General features: G+C 42.0%; 2 protein-coding genes across 2 annotated transcripts in view; both read left to right on the top strand.

Moving 5' to 3' along the window:
* EDIL3 (EGF like repeats and discoidin domains 3) overlaps positions 1 to 19,824 on the top strand; it is a 461,020-nt gene that overhangs the window by 260,355 nt on the left and 180,841 nt on the right. The window contains exon 5 of the mRNA XM_050944818.1: positions 7,472 to 7,585. Coding sequence (XP_050800775.1) covers positions 7,472 to 7,585 — 114 coding nt within the window. The remainder of the gene's footprint in view (positions 1 to 7,471; positions 7,586 to 19,824) is intronic.
* Positions 15,339 to 17,025, top strand: LOC127047031 (myb/SANT-like DNA-binding domain-containing protein 2). The gene is made up of 2 exons (XM_050944860.1): positions 15,339 to 15,995; positions 16,956 to 17,025. The coding sequence occupies exons 1-2, from the start codon at positions 15,446 to 15,448 to the stop codon at positions 16,988 to 16,990; spliced, it is 585 nt and encodes a 194-aa protein (XP_050800817.1). The 5' UTR covers positions 15,339 to 15,445; the 3' UTR covers positions 16,991 to 17,025.

Below are 19,824 nucleotides of genomic sequence, written 5' to 3'. Positions count from 1 at the left end.
GTCTTAAAGACTGTGGTGTAGCCCTGAGTTTACCTTGATCTACAAACTTGTGCCTTGTCTTTGTTAGGATTTTACTTTGTATTAGTTAACCTGATGTAAGGACATCCCTCTTCGCCTAGTGAAGACAAGACAGTAACTATATATATTAGATGTAGTATTCTTGTTTAACAACCACAAGAAACTGGATGGCTGTTATAATTGCATCTTCTTTAGGAAGAATTGCTCTAAGACCAGAGTGGGCAAACTATGGCCTGGGAGCCGCATCCAGCCCTCCAGACATTTTAATCCGTCCCTCAAGCTCCCACCGGGAAGCAGGGTCAGGGGCTTGCCCCACACTGGCATTCCAGCTAGAGAGCAGTGTCAGGGGTTGACCCCACTCTACACATGCCATGGCTCCGCATGACTTGCAGAAGCAGCGATATGTCCCCCCTCTGGCTCCTACGTGTAGGGGCAGCCAGGGGGCTCCGCACACTGCTCCCACCCCAAGTGCAGTTCCCATTGGCTGGGAACCTGCTCCCTGCCTGAGCCCTGATCCTTCTCCCACCCTGCAAACCCCTCGGTCCTAGCCTGGAACACCCTCCTGTGTCCCCAACCCCACCCCAGACCCCGTACCCCCAGCCAGAGCCTTCACAGCCCAGCCCCTGCCCCAGCCTGGAGCCCCTTCCTTCATCCTGAACTCCTCATTTCTGGCACCACCCCAGAGCCCACACCCCCAGCCGAAGCCTGCACCCCCTCCCACATCCCAACCCCCAATTTTGTGAGCACTCATGGCCCGCCATACAATTTCCATACCCAGATATGGCCCTCAGGCCAAAAAGTTTTCCCATCCCTGCTCTAAGAATTCTAGAATTTGTTAAATTGCTCAAACATTGCTATCTACACAACCTCTTAATCGTGACAAGATGACAATGATTAATAGAAGATATTTCTATTTAAGAAGGAGGAAATAGACTTTAAATATTGAAATGCTTCTTATCGTAATTAGCAGTGCTGGCAGTTTGACCAGAATCTGACCCCATTTTTTAGATATTATATTTCATTAAATAAACTATATTTAAATGTTCACATCAAAACAATATATTAAACTGTAAATTAAATAACTTTTTTATAATCCATGTTCTCATCTTAAGCACATTTAAGTTCATTTTCCTTTCTGTAGAAGCCTGCACTTGTCTCAGAAGTGAACTAGTCTTTCTTCACATCAAATGTAACTTTACACAGTCAATTTGGTTGGACTGAGGGGCCCATTGCCGCTGGAGTTGCTGAAAATATATGATAGAAGCTTCTACAGTATACACTAGGTAGCTCTAACTAACTGACAGATAGACTAATTAAAAGCCTCCATCTTTCCACACTGATTATAGCTAATTGCTCACTAGAGCTAGAATATAAGGATTAGTGTGAAAATGTCTGATACCTAAAATTCAAACTATTTTCTAAGTAAGCTCACAGACCACATGGAATATGTTGTACAATCGTGCATTTTTTCCTTCATATTTATCTATGGATGACAAACCAGAGAAATCTAAAATCTTGATAATCTTGAATCAGAAAAGCTCCTAAAAGGATAAATTACCATTTTTAATTCACCAAATGAAAGAGTTTGCTTTTTTCTTTTCCAGTTCAAAGTGACCTTGAATTTTTTCACAGAGACATTAGCTTGCATTAAAATGATGAACAACCTGAAGAAAACATAAGAGTAATGGGTTTTGTTTAAAAAGGCAGATAAGTACCTAGTTAAATTTTATAAATACATATAAAGAATTTAATTTAGCACTGAGCAGTTTCTATTCTTTGGTCATTAGCCAGTGACAGATTTTATTTCCAGGACAATGAGTTACTTCTCTCTCTTAGTAGGCTGAAATTAAGGTAATAATCTAGGGAACCTTTATTACTCCAATATTTGATCCCTTTATAGGCAGCAAATAATAAGACAAGAATGAAGTATAGGACCCTAGGGGTCATGTGCAACCATTAATTTTTAAGTAGAACTCTGGAATTTGGCTTGTTAAAGGGAATGAGTGGCCTTCATATTGAACTGAAAGCCCATTAGCATGCACCTGTCCTCAAAAGAGAAAAGATCTCAGGAGCTACAAACTTTGTTTATTTTTCTGACAGACTACAAAAGAGGTCAGGCAGATTTGACCAACACCACGTAGAATTAGCAAGCTCCCTCACTTCCAAATTATTTTTGTGACTTAGTCCTGGCCTGAGTGCAGGGGACTGGACTAGATGATCTCTCAATGTCCCTCCCAGTCCTATGATTCTATGATTTGAAACAGTTAGAGCTGGAGCCAAATTTATGTGGAAGTTAATGGCAGTAATCCTAGGTACCTGAAGAAGAGCTCTGTGTAAAAGCTTGTCTCTCTCACCAACAGAACTTGGTCCAATGAAAGATATTACAGTACCTAACTCACCCTGTCTCACTAACTATACCAGGATAACTCATGCCCTTGATCCCTTCAGATATGTAGTTGATATGTGAACACTCTAGCTAGGTGTAATTTTAAACATTTGTCAGGTCTGTCATGGATCTATGTGCAGAACCCCAAACTCTAGAATGTTATATGGATTTGTGATGCTATAAAAGAAATGTTGTCCCATTAACCAGTAAAGTACATGGAAACACTACAATGTGAAGTATACAATGGGGAAAAACTAGGGATGCACCTATGAAACTGAGACACAATCTGGCCCAACTGACATGTCATACCTGTACAAATTTTATTGTGAAAGGTACTAATGTCATGCGTGTTATGAGTCACTGAAGTACAAGAACTCTGGATGAAACTCTCACCACTCCCAGACAGTCATTTAGGCAGATTGTGTGGCAAAGCAGTGTTTGCTGGGCAATCAAACATCTCCTCAGATTCAACTGTATTGCAGAACAACTGCACAACAGAAGAGTTGAATGCTCAGGGTCTTCTTTTGATGTGATCCTAGATGAGCGGCTTTGTCTAACAGATTTCCTTAGTATAGCCTTCAGGTTGAAGCAGGAACATAGAACAAAAAGAACAGGAGTACGTTTGGCACCTTAGAGACTAACAAATTTATTTGAGCATGAGCTTTCGTGGGCTACAGCCCACTTCATCAGATGCATAGACTGGAACATACAGCAAGAAGATATTTATACACACAGAGAACATGAAAAGGTGGAAGTACCCATACCAACTGTAAGAGGCTAATTGGTTAAGAGAAGCTATTATCAGCAGAGGAGAAAAACTTTTGAAGTGATAATCAAGATGGCCCATTTCGGATAGTTGACATGAAGGTGTGAGGATACTTCAACATGGGGAAATAGATTCAATTAGTGTAATGACCGAGCCATTCTCAGTCTCTGTTCAAACCTAAGTTAATTGTATTGAAGGCCCGAGAGAACTGATGAAAGGGCAGTGGTATTTTAATTGAGGATTTTTTGCAAGAGGGTTGCCTTTGTGCAGTTTGGGACCATCTCTGGTCAAAGAATCAGGACTGGTGTAATTGTTAGGAATAAACAAATTACACTAAGAGAATATCTTGACACAGTGTAACTGATTTCTGCTTCAACAGGGAACTGACCTGTTTTGCTCTGAAATCTACCTACCTAACAAAAGAGGCAACAGAAGATTGCATCTGGTCAGTTTCCAGAGATGGATTCTAAAGTTCTCCGTTTACGTGCATAGCCTCAACATATGAAATAGCCTGTGTTATGTATTTTGAGTAGACAGCCACATTCGCTGCTCAAATGCATTCATACTACCAATACAATGTTGGAACAGTTAAACATGTCCAAAGCATTTGTGTTCAAAAGTCAAAATGAGTGGTTTCACCTAAAAAGTGAAAGGTTTCAGCAATGTGTATCACTTATATGCATACTTATGCTAAAAACGTGTAGCTGTGTCACATGTCATGAATGCATTTTATTTAATGTGCTTACTGAAACAAACAATTCACAGGAACTTACTCAGATGTGTAGTCAATAAGGAATTCTTTATCCTCTTGTGATTTGAGACATATTTCATCTAGCTCAGCTCTAAATATGGTAAGATCCAAGACTAGGGAAATCGTATGGGTCTCTGCCATTCTGCACATATGCAGAACATGAATGTACTACACTCATATTACTGTCTGTAATGAGGCTGTCTAAAAGTCCTTTCTCTATTAAAAATACAATTCCAGCAACTTCTTTTTTTTCTGAACTTCTCATAAATGAAACCACGTGGGTAGAAAATTGAAATTTAGCATGGAAAATGGCCCTTATTGAAAGGAAGCATCTTTAAGCTTTCTGGTAAAACTGGTTTTGATTTGACCAAGTTAATACTCATTGAAAATAGCACTCTGCATATGTATGGTAGATATTGCAAGAGGTTATTTGCTAAACAAGATAAAAAGGGGTAGCTAAGGAAACAATGAAGCATAGGCATAGAGGGCTAAGGGGGCTGTGCAGTGAAAATTTAATGAAAGTGTACAGTGGGGCCCAATATTGATTGTGCGGTTTGTAAGGTGGTTGGGGGGGGAATGTATGATGATACATTTCATTATTTGAGAAATAGCATGAGCTTCATGTCATTGAAGATTGTCATATTGAAAAGCACACAGGGAGCACTGTCATAACATTTCTTCCCAGATCTGGACCTTAGCGTCCAAAATATGGGTGTTAGCATGAAAACCTCCAAGCTTAGGTACCAGCTTGGACCTGGTATCGCTGCCACCAGCTAAGAATTATATAGTGCCTAGCTCACTGTGGTCTCCCCAAAACCTTCCCTAGGGGACCCCAAGACTCAGATTCCTTGAGTCTCACAACAAAGGGGAATAAACCATTTCCCTTCCTCCTCCTCTCCTCCAGGTGTTCCCTCCCTGGGTTCCTGGAGAGATATACAGAAGCAAGCTCCATGAATCTAAACAAAGGGATTCTACCCTCCCTGTTTCCAGTCCTGGAAACACGAGTACCGAGAGAGCTAATCTCTCTTCCCCCCTCACCCAGAGGGTATGCAAAGTTAGGCTTAGTAAATCTAACACAAAGAGATTTTCCCCCTGACTTCTTCCTCCCACCAATTCCCTGGTGAGCTGCAGACTCAATTCCCTGGAGTCCCCATTAAAGAAAAACTCCAACAGGTCTTAAAAAGAAAGCTTTATATAAAGAGATAGAAAAAAGGACATTAAAAATAGGCTCTGTAATAAGATGACAATATACAGGGTCAATTGCTTAAAGGAGAAAATGAATAAACAGCCTTATCCAAAAAGAATACAATTTAACACATTCCAGCAACTACACACATGTAAATACAAAAGAAAAGAATATAAACCTATTCTCTTACTGTCCTTGTACTTACAACTTGGAAACAGAAGATTAGAAAGCCAAGAGATAGAAAAATCACTCTCAGAGCCAAGAGGGTCAGACCCAAGACAAAGAACAAAGAACTCACACCCAAAACTTCCCTCCACCCAGATGTGAAAAAGTCTTGTTTCCTGATTGGCACTCTGGTCAGGTGTTTCAGGTTCCCTGTGTTAACCCTTTATAGATAAAAGAACATTAACCCTTAGCTATCTATTTATGACAAGCACAGATAGGATTGTGTGTACAGCCTTTAATTTCTCATTTACTGACTTTTGAGTTCTTTACAGTTCAATATATATGTGTGTCGTACTCAGATATATAAGTTCCCAACAAAGTTTTTGGGGTCAGAACTTCACAGAAAGGTATATCCATCCACTAACTCATGCTGCATATGTACAAATACCTGATTAACACACTCATATTGGGTATTTGTTTGTATAAACTTGAAGCTTGTCACTTATGTCCTGTTTGAGTGCACTGCTATTTATAGAAAAAATAACTTTAAGGCCCAAAACGCATTGGTTTATTAAGAGGTGTCACATGTGTGAACTTTGTCTGGTGATCTAATGCAACCATTTTCTGCAGCTCTGTGGTTTAAATTAGAACAGGGATTCTCAACCTTTTTCTTTCTGAGCGCTCCCCCCCCCCCCCCCCCGCGGAAACATGCTATAAAAAACTCCACAGCCTACCTGTGCCACAATAACTGGTTTTCTGCATATAAAAGCCAGGGCCAGAATTAAGGGGTAGCAAGCTAGGCAATTGCCCAGGGCCCCCATGCCACAGGAAGCACCATGAAACCAAGTTGCTCAGACTTCTGCTTCAACCTCAGGTGGTGGGGCTCAGGGCCCCAGGCTTCAGCCCCATGCACTGGGATTTCAGCTTTTTGCCCTGGGCCCCAGCAAGTCTAACACTGGTCCTGCTTGGCAAACACCCTGAAACCTGTTCGCGGCCCCTCAGCAGGCCCCGGACCACTGAGTTCGGACATGGGTTCTCAACTTGGGGAGGGTCTGACCACACCCCGTTTCCTAAATGCCTAAAGGTGACAGAGAATCCTGAAATGTTTTCTGTTGCAATATGGGTCACAATATAGAGAAGGTTGAGAATTACTGAGCTAGAACTTCCTTTCTTCACTCCCTGTCAAGTTCAACAAGAGTAGAAAGACACCTCTTCCCTGCAGTACCAAACTCCGGAAGCTCCCAAATAAAATTAGCTAACTACTGCCTTTTGAATTTAATAAAATTTATAACCTACTAGATCAAGCTGTTAGTTCTTATTTACTGACTAAGTCATGCACAGAGAGGGAATTATTTAGACACTAAAACAATTAGATTGTCAATTAGAGGGGTTTTTTAAATGAATTAAGATGAACTGAGAGACATTCTTAACTGGCAGCTGTTACTAAAAGAAAAACAGCTACAGTTCTAAAAGTAGAATGAATTAGTTACTCTCTGAGTTAATTGGATTATTTATTTAAGGCACAATTTTGACCTGCACTATGTGCCTACACAAGGAGAGGGCACAGTTGCTGCTTTACTTCCCTACATAGGCTACCTGTTGCAGGGCAGGGTTACATTGCTGGGGAGGAGGGGAACAATCTTCAGCAGCTGCTATTCTCCTCCATGCAGGTAGGCATGGAATGAGTGAGTAGAGGCAAAGAATAGATGAATCTTCCAGTCTACTACTCTTTTCAAACACAAGGGGAAGAAATCTCTGCCAGGTATATGATAATGCAAATTACTTTTCCCAGAAGAAAAGGAGGAACCTCTGAGTCACTGTATGGTCCCTCATTTCCTCCTGGACCAGTACAGCTATGCACTGCCCCTTTTCCAGAACTTGTGACAAAGCCACAGTGTAGCCCTTAATTCTGTTGTTGTTTAATGGGACATTTCAAGATTGTAGCATGTGTTTCTGAAACTAGCCAAATCTATATGAGCTTGATTGGATTTGTTTGTTAAAATTGCTCTGTTTTGAACACATTTTGCACAATTTGCATTCTTTGCTGAACATATGTTTACTGTCCAAAAATATGTTTCTGATACTAATATTATCCATATGGCTCTTTAGAGAATGACTGTTTAATTTACAGTGCATGAAACAAATACTTATTACTTCTTAAAGTGTTTTGCTAATGCTGACACTATGTATTTCCCACAGATGTAAACGAATGTGAAACTGAACCTTGTAAAAATGGTGGCATTTGTACAGATCTTGTTGCCAACTATTCCTGTGAGTGTCCAGGTGAATTTATGGGAAGGAACTGCCAATACAGTAAGTATTGCAATTGTTTTACAAATCTACCTGTTTAAATTCTTTACACAATGCATTACAGAAACAACCATGTAATAGCACTTAGGATTCTGCTATATCATTAATGTATGAATAAATACAATATTAACAGAAGATGGGCAGATTATGAAGATGGGCAGATGATGGCAGACCTTGGGTGCATTATGCAGTACATGGTCTTTCAACCAACTTGGGGTGTGGACCTCTTAAATATGAACTGAAGGACCAGCTTTTTTAAAGGGACTTCAACTTAGTCTCTAATTTTGCAAGCAAAGGGGTCTACAGCTGTTGTCCTACAATAGGCAAAACGGTAGGGAAATTTGAAAGAGCTGATAGACATAGCCCATAAAAGATATGTGATACTGGAGAGAAATGATAGGTTAAATTTATTTGGCTATGTTTTGGGAGGCTGAGATGATGCTTGCAGAGTTTGCAGACTGCTCTGGAACAGTTACTAACATTGACTCAACAGCATTAACAGATTTAATAACTCTTGCTTCCTGTTTTCTTGGTTGCTTAACAACCCCAGACTCTCAACTGTGAAGTGCATCCTAATGTAGAGATTCAGAAAGGCTGAAATTGTGCCAGGAGGACTAAAAACCATTACAAGGTGGTCTCTACCTATTTAGTGTTGACTGTCATGATAGGAGAACCTCCACACTTGGGTCATATCCTTTTCAAAGGAAAATGATACAGCTACCAGTTAAAAATACGCTTCAGATTAAGGGCTGCACTGTGTGTGAGATGGCTCACGTTAATGGAATCCCACTTCAAGCATCACTTATTAGATCGATAGAGTAGAATGTTTTGATTTTCTTGTATCATTAAGTATTATATAAAAATTGTTCATAGATCATTTTACAGGGTACTTACACTTGATAAATGGAATAACTGACAGATTCTTTGGGAATTCATCAAAGGATCATATCTATCTTGTGGGTGGGGGGTTATCCTTCTGTGACGTTCCCCTCTGGTGTTTTCTGTGAGGTCACTCCAATCCTCGACTCTGAGAGCCAGCTTTACCCTGCTCCACTGTGAGAACCCCCACTCCTGGGCTGTTCACGCACAACCTCTAGCTTGTAAGCTGTTCCCAGTTACGTGAGTGAGCACTTCTGGCCAGCTGCTGCTTGGATTGTGTAACCGAATGACACTAGCCAATATCTCCAGTCCCAGACACAAGCCTAGGAACCTCCGTCTTGCAGTGTCCAGTTATGCCCGCTGGACGTTGCAAGCTTACAAACTTAGATGCTTCTCACCACAGCTGGCTGGTTGCCCTTCAGCCAGGCTCTCCCCTTTGATCAGTGCTTCAGTCTGTAGATGGAGGTGGAAGAGACAGAGAGCATGGCAAACGTATCTCCCTTTTATCATGTTCTTTCTTCCCTCTTGGTTTTGCCCCCCTCCCTTCAGAGTGAGGTGAGCATTACCTCACTGTAGTCCCAAACTGACCAAGGGAAGGGGGGTGACTCACTCAGGAGTACAACAGATCCTTTGCTGCTGCCTAGGCCAGTGTCCTTTGTTCCTGTGAGCCTGGGCTGAGTCTGTCCCATACATGCCCTGATGAGGTGTGAACTGCCCCTCTGCTCCTGGAGAGTTTTGCCTGGGCTTGTTTTACACCATGAAGACATATTTTCAGACTCATAACTATATACATGAAATTACAACCTACAACATTAATATCACCACAATGCTCAGTGCATCATGAGCTTTCCAAAGGAACCCGACATAACAAACTTTGCACTGGATACCACACAATCATATTATAAGGATGAACATGGGGGTGCAAGGAGTTCCCCCTGAGGTACAGAGCATCACACCTTCCTATTTCTTGCAGGATACAAGAATAAAGAACTATCAAATAAATATTTCAGGCCATATAAGTGCAATGCCCTTTGCTGCTAAAAATTAGACATCATAATTAGATAATAAAGAATGGATTTTTGAAGGAACTGTTGCTTTTTTAGAGACATCACCTTTTATTTGTTTTTGGCTGTCCTTGAGGTCCCAATATGTAGAAGTCAATGGCAAAATGTGCATTAACACCAGAAGAACAGGACTGAAACTTGAGACATACTCACTTGTGTTCTCTCTTTGAGTGGTCGTGCTGGTTTCAATGGGTCTACTCACATGGCTAAGTGCTCAACAATGTGACTTGCAAGGAAATATCTTGGGAAATTTAAAAGGGTAACTTTGCTGGGTTAGGAAGAATTATAATAATTTGTATCAATTTATTGAGCACAAACTCTTCAAAAGCCTGCGGAGTCACCCTGATGTAGACTTCCAAAAACACATTCATTATGACTTAAATGTGATTTCTAAAGAATGTGCTGGAATTGGTAATGACAGAGATATGTAACAAAAAATTGTTATTCCCAGGATGAGAAAAATGCTTACAAATGTGTGTCTGGGTGTGTGTGTGTATGTATGTGAAAGGCTCACAGTCCTGTACTACAAGATTGTGTTCCTTATTCTCCTGGGGGAAAGGGAAGAGAAGTGCTGCCAATAATTTATGTAGGAGGCAAAACCCAATGAGGAATATGAACCAAGTGTGCCAACAGAGAATGCAAAAAGAAATTGGAAAGCAATATAGTTGCTAACATCAGCATTTATACTATGTATAATGTAAAAGAAAAATAAACATTTAGAATATTTGATCATACTACTGTCTGTAACTACCCATAATGCTTCAGGTTACTTTATGGTAACATAAATGGATGGACAGATGGCTAAACATCTGTGCTGACTACAGATGGTTGAATTATCCTTGTTTTGGGAGCTCACCATATCTTCCCTAAGCACTTAAACACAGTTTTAATAACTTTTAGCATTCGTTTGTGAGCTATAAACATAAACTAGCTTTAGTTCAGTTCATATTAAAGCATGGACTCTTAGTAATGTACCAACATTATTATTGTGCACTATAGCAACTCCAAATAGCATCACTGTAGTTAAAGTTGCAAATACCCAATTCTATTATAAAGAGTTTTACTATGTTGTTACATCTAATTATGTAATTACAGGTAGTAATTACACATTCTAATTACATCATTATGCATGTTGACAGTAATTATGTAATTAAATGCTGTTACACTAATTATGTAATTGCATGATTACTGACTAAAAATTACCTCAGACAGCTTAAAGATTTTTTACCTAGATCATAGACTGTAAGAAACATAGAAGACAGAGCAGAAAAATACATATTAAGTCATCCAGTCCATTTTCCTGTCAAAGTTGGGCTGTGCTCTAGAGTGCATTTTCTAGTGTTACATCTAGGTTGTCCCAGATAATGGGGCTTCTGCCATTTCCCTGGGAAGATTATTGATGTTAGGAAGTTATTCCTAAATTTTCTTTTTCCTAATTTTCTTTTACCACTCTTAGTTATAGCTTCTTAAATCATTTCTTTCTGTCCTTCATATTTAACAATTCTTGGATTTGTAAGAGACTGTTATTTTATACCCCAGTTCTGCAAACTGCTCAGTATCCATGGAGAGCCCAATTCACAAATCCCATAAGCTTTTCATGGCAACTGATATGATTGTAGTGGGAGGGGCAGGCTAGGCTGGAGATGAGTTAGTGAGGCAATGCCTGCCCTCAGACTCTTTCTGCTGCTACTGATGGTAGGAGGGACTAGCAGAGAACTTTTCAGGGCTCAAACCCTACAGCTGGGTTGGGAAGAACAGACCATGCTTGTGCTGTTTTGGTGCAGACGCTGTGGTTGATGTTGAGGAGTTTTATTTGATGTGGTCTGTGGATACGTAGTATGGAGTCAGGAAAAGGGATCAGGCTAGGCTGCAGCCATACTTCTTCATGGCTCCATGGCTTCTTCAAGGCTCTGCTGGACCTACTTCTTATTTAGTATTTTGTTTTCTTTTTTTAAAACACTTTATCCCTTAGTGCGTCTGGATAGTTTTAAACTCATTCTGCTTTTCTGTCTTATTAGCTGCCTTTATTTTTTCCATCCAAACTTACCTCCAGATGGTCCTCATTTCTGGAAGGTGTTGGGGAGGAAAGACAGCAACAGAGTAACATGGAGTGGGAAGGCTCTGAAAGCTTCACAAACATGTATGATAGCTCTGTAGTATGCTTATTCCCTCCTCCCCTCCCCCCAGGAACCCTTTGTGTGAGCTTATCTATGTGATCTCCCTGGAGTTGGAGCTCTAGTTGATTTTTAGAGTTGTACTTAGAGAGCAATCACTGTCTACAACGGGGGTCAGCAACCTTTCAGAAGTGGTGGGCTGAGGCTTCATTTATTCACTCTAATTTAAGGTTTCACTTGCCAGTAATACATTTTAATGTTTTTAGAAGGTCTCTTTCTATAAATCTATAATATGTAACTAACCTATTGTTGTATATAAAGTAGATAAGATTTTTAAAATGTTTAAGAAGCTTCATTTAAAATGAAATTAAAATGCAGAGCCCCCAGACCAGTGGCCAGGACTCAGGCAGTGTGAGTGCCACTGAAAATCAGCTCATGTGCCACCTTTGGCACGCATGCTATAGGTTTCCTACTCCTGGTGTACAGCATATTCTCTAAAGACTCCATTGGTATTTTATGGAAATCTATTCAAGAGTTAATGCTGCTCAGATTATTATTAACATTATTTCTGTGCCTGTACCCCTTTCAAGAAAGCAGTTCTGTACTATTGTATGTGGAGAACCATGCTGCCCGTGCAAATGAAAAGGTTGAGAAGCATCATGGAGAGAGAGCCAGCTCCACACAGGTAGACCCTAGAATTTAAAGAATTTGCCTGCAAATGCTCCATCTTCACAGGATTCAAAGGCTGAGCCCCATTCTGTTCTATGAACTTTAAAAACCTCTACCATTTTGATTGCATCTTACTCACTAGATTTCTTAATTCCTCATTGTTTGGTTTCCTGACATCTAGTGCCCTCACAGTGCTTCATTCTTTGAACCCATTTCTTGCTTCTATGCTGCATTCTAGTAATTAATGGTCACTAGCTTCATTAAAGCTTTTCTATTAGTTCAAATTCTCCATAAGGAAGGAGCAGCTCCAGTTCCTTAGGTTGGAATCTCTTGCTTTCTGGATCACAAAGTTGTCTTACAGGCAATTGAGAATCTCTTTTAATTCATGTTTGGCTGTTTTTGTTACCTAACACACATCCATATAGCGAAAACCTCCAATGAGCACTCAGTTTGCAGCTTTCAACACCTTGGAAGTTGGACCACACAGTTTGCCCTTTTTCTCCTTCAGTTGTGATAGTCTGCAGCAGGTGCTTCTGATACTTTTTTCTTTTTGCCCTTTATTCTTTGTGATCTCACCTAAAGAATTTCACCAGTGTGCTGTTACACTTACTGACTAAAACTATTGCAAATCTCCCACAGCCTTCAGTGGGAGAAGGACAAGCCCCCATCATTGCAAATATTTTCTACATATGCTGCCACTCTTTCACTTTCTCATATTTTTCTGTCTGTTGATAGATTACTTTCATGTATGTTGGCATTCCATTTAGGAGAATCATCCCACCCAACTTAGCAGATCTTAACATCAATTATTTAGTGTCAGTTCTGATTTGTGTTGCTTGTTTCCCATGCTTCAAGTGTTTGTGGAGAGAGGTCCAATGTTTAAATGGGAATTTTAGTTTTGCCTTGAACTCAGAAACAAAACAAGATTAAACTCTCAGAATCTGATATTGAAACAAAGTCCTCAGTCAGATGCCTCTGGGTACATTTTTACCATGCTGCTTTTGAACACTACAGAAATATCTCACTTTTGAAAATTAATTCCTCGGTACCTTAAAGTGATTAGGCAGTAAAGGATAGAATTTTACTGAGACACCTGATAGAGACTCATTGTAAATTATTCAGACAGGCCCCCAGGACCTGATCACACATTTTACACATTTAATTAGCTCTTTGCTACATGAGAGCCACTCATTTAATAATATCACTGAGGCACGCACTAACAAGGTAGTAGCTTTCAAGTTGTGTAAATACTCCTATTATAAAGTAAATTCCATTTTTAAGCATCTATAATTTGGTTATCAAATTTCATTTCAGATTGAAGTTTCTCAGGAGAGGAGATTCTCTCAAGCTATATTTTCCAACCCAACTCCTGGCCTGATCCTCCATACCCATTGATCTCGTGCTTTGTGGAGCCCCTTTAATTCACTTTTACACTGTTGGAGGAAACATTATTTGGGTAGCAATTGCCTCCCAACCTGAATTCTGGTATATCCCAGTCTGCTTACTGAACGGGAGGAACAACATGGCCCTGAATTTGCAAAGTCACTTTTCTATACCCTTACTGACATTTGATTATATATGCCATCCTCTGTCTATGTAGTAAGAACTTCCATGTGGATGTTTACTATGTGGTTTGTTCTATGCCAATGCAAGTTTAAGATATTTTCTAAACCCAAAAGAGCCATTACAGTATACAGAGTTATTTTTAAAATTGCCTCAATATGCACTTTAACAGCTTTGTCTAGTCACATTTTTTATGTTCTTTATAAATTGCAAGTAAAGACTTGGTAATATAAAAAGAAATAAGCCAGAATACAGCTATAGGTTACACAACTGTAAGAATATAAGAATGGCCACACTGGGTCAGACCAGTGGTCCATCTAGCCCACAATCCTGTCTTCTGACTGTGGCCTGTGCCAAATACTTCAGAAAGAATTAACAGAACAGGGCAATTTCAAGCGATCCATCCCTTGTCATCCAGACCCAACATCTGTTCGAGGTATAGGGACCACCATCACCACCTGACCATCTTGGCTAATAACTTGTGAAACTCATTGCTATGGGATATTGTGAAGGCCAAAAGTATAACTGGGTTCAAAAAAGAATTAGTTAAATTCATGGAAGGGGGGAAGGGATAGTTCAGTGGTTCGAGCATTGGCCTACCAAACCCAGGCTTTAGAGTTCAATCCTTAAGGGGGCCACTTAAGGATCAGAGACAAAATCAGTACTTGGTCCCACTAGCAAAGGCAGGGGGCTGGACTTGATGACCCTCAGGCTCCCTTCCAGTTCTATGAGATAGCTATACATCCACCAATGGCTGTCTGTGCATTATGTGAAGAAGTATTTTCTTAAGTTTGTTTTAAACTGCTGCCTATTCATTTTATTGGGTAACCCCTGGTTCTTGTGTAGGTGAAGGGGTAAGTAACACTTTCCTCATCTCTTTCTCCCCATCATTCACAATTTTATAGACCCCTATCATTTCCTCCCTTAGTCATCTCTTTTCTAAGCTGAACAGTCCCAGTCTTTTAATCTCTCCTCATGTGGAAGTAATTCCATACCCTTAATCATTTTTGTTACCCTTTTCTGCACCTTTTCCAGTTCCAATACATCTCTTTTGAGATAGGGTGACTCATACAGTGTTCAAAGTATGGATGCACATTGATTATTACAACATCAGAAAACTAGAAAAGATGGAAAAGTATCTTCAGTGAAAGTATTAATGAATAGAAAGACAAAAGAAGAGAAACAAAGGCCTGGTCTACACTACATGTTTATACCGATTTTAGCAGCGTTAAACTGATTTAACGCCGCACCCGTCCACACTACGATGCCCTTTAAATCACTATAAAGGGCTCTTTAAATCGGTTTCTGTACTCCTCCTCAACAAGAGGAGTAGCGCTAAAATTGGTATTATCATATCAGATTAGGGTTAGTGTGGCCACAAATCGATGGTATTGGCCTCCGGGCCATATCCCACAGTGCACCACTAACCGGTCTGGACAGCTATCTGAACTCGGATGCACTGGCCAGGTAGACAGGAAAAGCCCCGCGAACTTTTGAATTGCATTTCCTGTTTGGCCAGCGTGGAGCTCTGATCAGCACAGGTGACCACACAGAGCTCATCAGCACAGGTAACAATGCAGTCTCCTGAGAACAGAAAAAGAGCATCAGCATGGACCGCACGGGAGGTACTGGATCTGATCGCTATATGGGGAGAAGATTCAGTGCTAACAGAACTCTGTTCAAAAAGACGAAATGAAAAAACTTTTGAAAAAATTTCCAAGACCATGATGGAGAGAGGCCACACCAGGGACTCAGTGCAGTGCAGAGTGAAAGTGAAGGAGCTCAGACAAGCCTACCAGAAAACCAAAGAGGCAAACGGAAGGTCTGGGGCAGGGCCGAAAACATGCCGCTTCTACGCTGAGCTGCATGCAATTTTAGGGGTCTGCGCCATCACTACCCCACCCCTGTCCTTGGATTCTGTGGTAGGGGTTGTAATCTCAGCCATGCCTGAGGATTATGTGGACGGGGAAGGTGAGGAGGAGGAAGAGGAGGACGAGCTTGCAGAGAGCACACAGCACTCCATCAGCCCCAACAGCCAGGATCTTTTTCTGACCCAGACGGAATTACCGTCCCAGCCCTCCCAACCCACTAGCCCAGACAGTGAAGCCATGGAACCGACCTCTGGTGAGTGTACCTTTGTAAATATAAAACATGGTTTAAAAGCAAGCGTTTTTTAATGATTGATTTGCCCTGAGGGCTTGAGATGCATTCGTGAGCAGTAAAGTTACTGGAAAAGTTTGTTAACATGTCTGGGGATGGAGCAGAAATCCTCCAGGGACATCTCCAAGAAGCGCTCCTGGAGGTACTCCAAAAGCCTTTGCAAAAGGTTTCTGGGCAAGGCAGCCTTGCTCCGTCCACCATAGTAGGACACTTTACCGCGCCATGCATGTAGCAAGTAATCGGGTATCATTGCATGACAAAGCCTAGCTGCGTATGGCCCCGGTGATTGCTGGCATTCAAGAAACATCTGTTCTTTATCTTGCTCTGTTATCCTCAGCAGAGTGATATCATTCATGGTAACCTGGTTGAAATTCAGGAATTTAATTAAGGGGACAGAGATGGCCTTTTTCCTACAGGGGTGTTTGCCTGTTGCTTACAAGAAATCCTTCCTTGCATGTAGCCAAGCAGGGGGAGGGGAGGAAGGATAGCGCTGAGCTTTCTCGCGTTTGGCTAGCAGGAATCTTCCCAGCTACCAGCCACACGGTGGGGAGGAAAGGGGTGATTAGCACTGATCTTCCATGATACCAGCCATGCGGTGGCGGGAGGGGGTAAAGCGATCATCCTAGAGAATTGGAGGGGTGTGGGGTGGCTTCTGCGAATGGAAGTGAAGGCTGCTGAAGCCGAAAGACAATGGCTTACCATGGCCGCATGCAAGCTGAATCCTGATGCCAGGACCTGCATCTGTGAGATCTGTAACACCAGAGCCCGGGCACTCAAAATTAAGATGCAAAATGCGACCTTGTAGTGAAATCACATGTGCTGTGTAATGTGAATAGTGTTGTTCACTGTGAAAGAGTATAACCATTGTTCTGTAAAGTGTATCTTTTTAAATACTTCTCTCCCTTTTTTCCCTCCCTCATGCAGCTGCACATTTTTCAAGCCTCCCTACTCCATCCTAAAGGCTAGCTCAGATAAGGCGGAGGAATAAGAGGATGCGAGACGAAATGTTCTCTGAAATCATGGAAGTAACCTGCAATAAAAGAGCTCATCTGAATCAGTGGAAGGACGTGGTATCAAATTACAGGAAAGATGCCAGTGAATGTGAGGACAGGAGGGACCAACGAGAGGAGAGATGCTTGAGATGAGAGGTGTAGGCAGGAAGATCAGCAGTGGCGGAATGAAACGCTGGGGCTGCTGCGTGATCAAACTGACATCCTCCGACGTCTGGTGGAGCTTCAGGAAGAGCAGGCAGGTCACAGAGTGCCGCTGCAGCCCCTGTGTCACCACCCTCAGTACTCACCATGTTCCATATCTTCCTCACTCAGACGTGTAAGAACATGTGGGGGAAGGCTTTGTGCACCCACCCACTCCACCCCATGGACAGCACAACCAAAAGGCTGTCATTACATTGAAATGATTTTAGTGGCCTTTTCCTTCCCTCCTATCCTCCTTCCAAACCACACCCGGGCTACCTTGTCAGTTCTCTCCCTCTTTTTATAATGAGCTTTTTAATAAAGAATACATGATTTTTAAACGATAGTGACTTTATTTCCTTAAGCAAGCTGTAATCGAAGGGGGAGGGTGGGTTGCTTACAGGGAATGAGTCAGTCAAGGGGGTGGGGTTTATCAAGGGGAAACAAACTCAGTAGTTACACCATACCCTGGCCCGTGATAAAACTCTTTTTCAAAGCTTCTCTGATGCGCACCGCTTCCCAGTGTTCTCTTCTAATCGCCCTAGTGTCTGGCTGCGCATAAGCGGCCAGGTGATTTGCCTCAGCCTGCCAGCCCACCATAAAGGTCTCCCCCTTACTCTCACAGAGATTGTGGAGCACACAGCAAGCAGCAATAACAAAGGGGACATTGGTTTGGCTGAGATCTGAGCGAGTCAGTAATGTGCGCCAGCATGCCTTTAAACGGCCAAATGCACATTCTACCACCATTCTGCACTTGCTCAGCCTGTAGTTGAACAGCTCCTGACCACTGTCCAGGCTGCCTGTGTATGGCTTCATGAGCCATGACATCAAGAGGTAGTATGGGTCCCCCAGGATAACTACAGGCATTTCAACATCCCCAACTGTTAATTTCTGGTCTGGGAAGTAAATTCCTTGCTGCAGCATTTTAAACAGAGCAGTGCTTCTGAAGACGCAAGCGTCATGAACCCTTCCTGGCCATCCCATGTGGATGTTGATGAAATGTCCCTTGTGATCCACCATTGCTTGCAGCACCATTGAAAAGTACCCCTTACAGTGTATATACTGGGTGGTCTGGTGTGCTGGTGCCAAGATAGTGATATGGGTTCCATCTATCGCCCCCCCCCCCACAGTTAGGGAATCCCATTGCAGCAAAGCCATCCACTACGGCCTGCACATTTCCTAGAGTCACAACCTTTTGTAGCAGCAGCTTAGTGACTGCTTTGGCTACTTGCATCACAGCAGCCCCCACAGTAGATTTTCCCACTCCAAATTGATTCCCGACTGACCGGTAGCTGTCTGGCGCTGCAAGCTTCCACAGGGCTATTGCCACTCGCTTCTCCACTGTGAGGGCTGCTCTCATCTTGGCATTATGGCGTTTCAGGGCAGGGGAAAGCAAGTCACAAAGTTCCATGAAAGTGCTCTTATGCATGTGAAAGTTTTGCAGCCACTGCAAATCGTCCCACACCTGCAAAACTATGCAGTCCCACCAGTCTGTGCTTGTTTCCCAGGCCCAAAATCGGCGTTCAGTGGGTAGAACCTGCCCCATTACTAGCAGGAGCTCCAAAGTGCAGGGGCCCGCGGTTAAGGAGAATTCAGTTTCCATGTCCTCATCACTCTCGTCGCCGCATGCCGTAGCCGCCTCCTCCTTCTCGCCTGGCTTTGTAGTTCATGGTTCACCATAGACTGCACAAGAATGCATGAGGTGTTTGCAACATTCACGATCGCGGTGTTGATCTGAGCGGGGTCCATGCTTGCTGTGCTATGGCGTCTGCACAGTTCACCCAGGAAAAAAGGTGCGAAACTGTTTTCTGCTGCTTTCACGAAGGGAGGGGTGAGACTGTACCCAGAACCACCCATGACAATGATTTTTGCCCATCAGGCACTGGGCTCTCAACCCAGAATTCCAAGGGGTGGGGGAGACTGTGGGAACTATGGGATAGCTACCCACAGTGCAATGCTCCAGAAATCGACGCTAGCCTCGGACCATGGATGCACACCGCTGAATTAATGTACCTAGTGTGGCCACGCGCAATCGACTTTATACTATTTGTTTTATAAAACCGGTTTATGTTAAATCGGAATTATCCCGTAGTGTAGACGTACCCTTACAGTTGAAATGTACTCAGCAAAACTGTCTTAGTCAGAAGGAAGCTCCCTCGTGTTTCAGCTATTTGACCTGTTGCTGACAGACTGCAAGACTTGGTTCAGGTCTTTGCTGTAGTAATATGCAGGTCACTTACTCAAAGAGTCTAACCATGAAATAGGGTCCTCCACTAACTGATTCAGTCTGCTCTAGTTTTTAGCTACCAATCAGCAGGCCACAAATTAGTAATATGAGTAAGATAGTTCTAGAGCTTTGTAAAACTTTCATAGACTCCATTGAGATTTACCAAAGTTAATTAATTTTTTGGTAAATCCAGGCTAATCCAGTATAAACTGTGCAAAATTTGGAGATTGTGTCCCAAACTTTGCAAAACACCATTTTGACATTTGCTTTGTATTTTGGAGCTTCATTTGAACTCAGAATTCAAACCAAACTGCAGAGGATATAACTGAAAAGGGAAAAAACAGTTCACATGTACTATCTCTGAATTGGAAAT

Source organism: Gopherus flavomarginatus, chromosome 3 (genome assembly GCF_025201925.1).
Source record: "Gopherus flavomarginatus isolate rGopFla2 chromosome 3, rGopFla2.mat.asm, whole genome shotgun sequence".
Lineage (NCBI taxonomy): Eukaryota > Metazoa > Chordata > Testudines > Testudinidae > Gopherus > Gopherus flavomarginatus.
The sequence above is the reverse complement of the archived record's forward strand: the minus strand, read 5'-3'. Positions and strand labels throughout refer to the sequence as shown.

Bases quoted from the DNA above. Each gene is read 5' to 3' on its own strand.
- LOC127047031 (XM_050944860.1), top strand. From the start codon at position 15,446: ATGCAGTCTCCTGAGAACAGAAAAAGAGCATCAGCATGGACCGCACGG. The intron at 15,996-16,955 runs GTGAGTGTACCT...TCCCTCATGCAG, and splicing joins AGCCATGGAACCGACCTCTG to CTGCACATTTTTCAAGCCTC.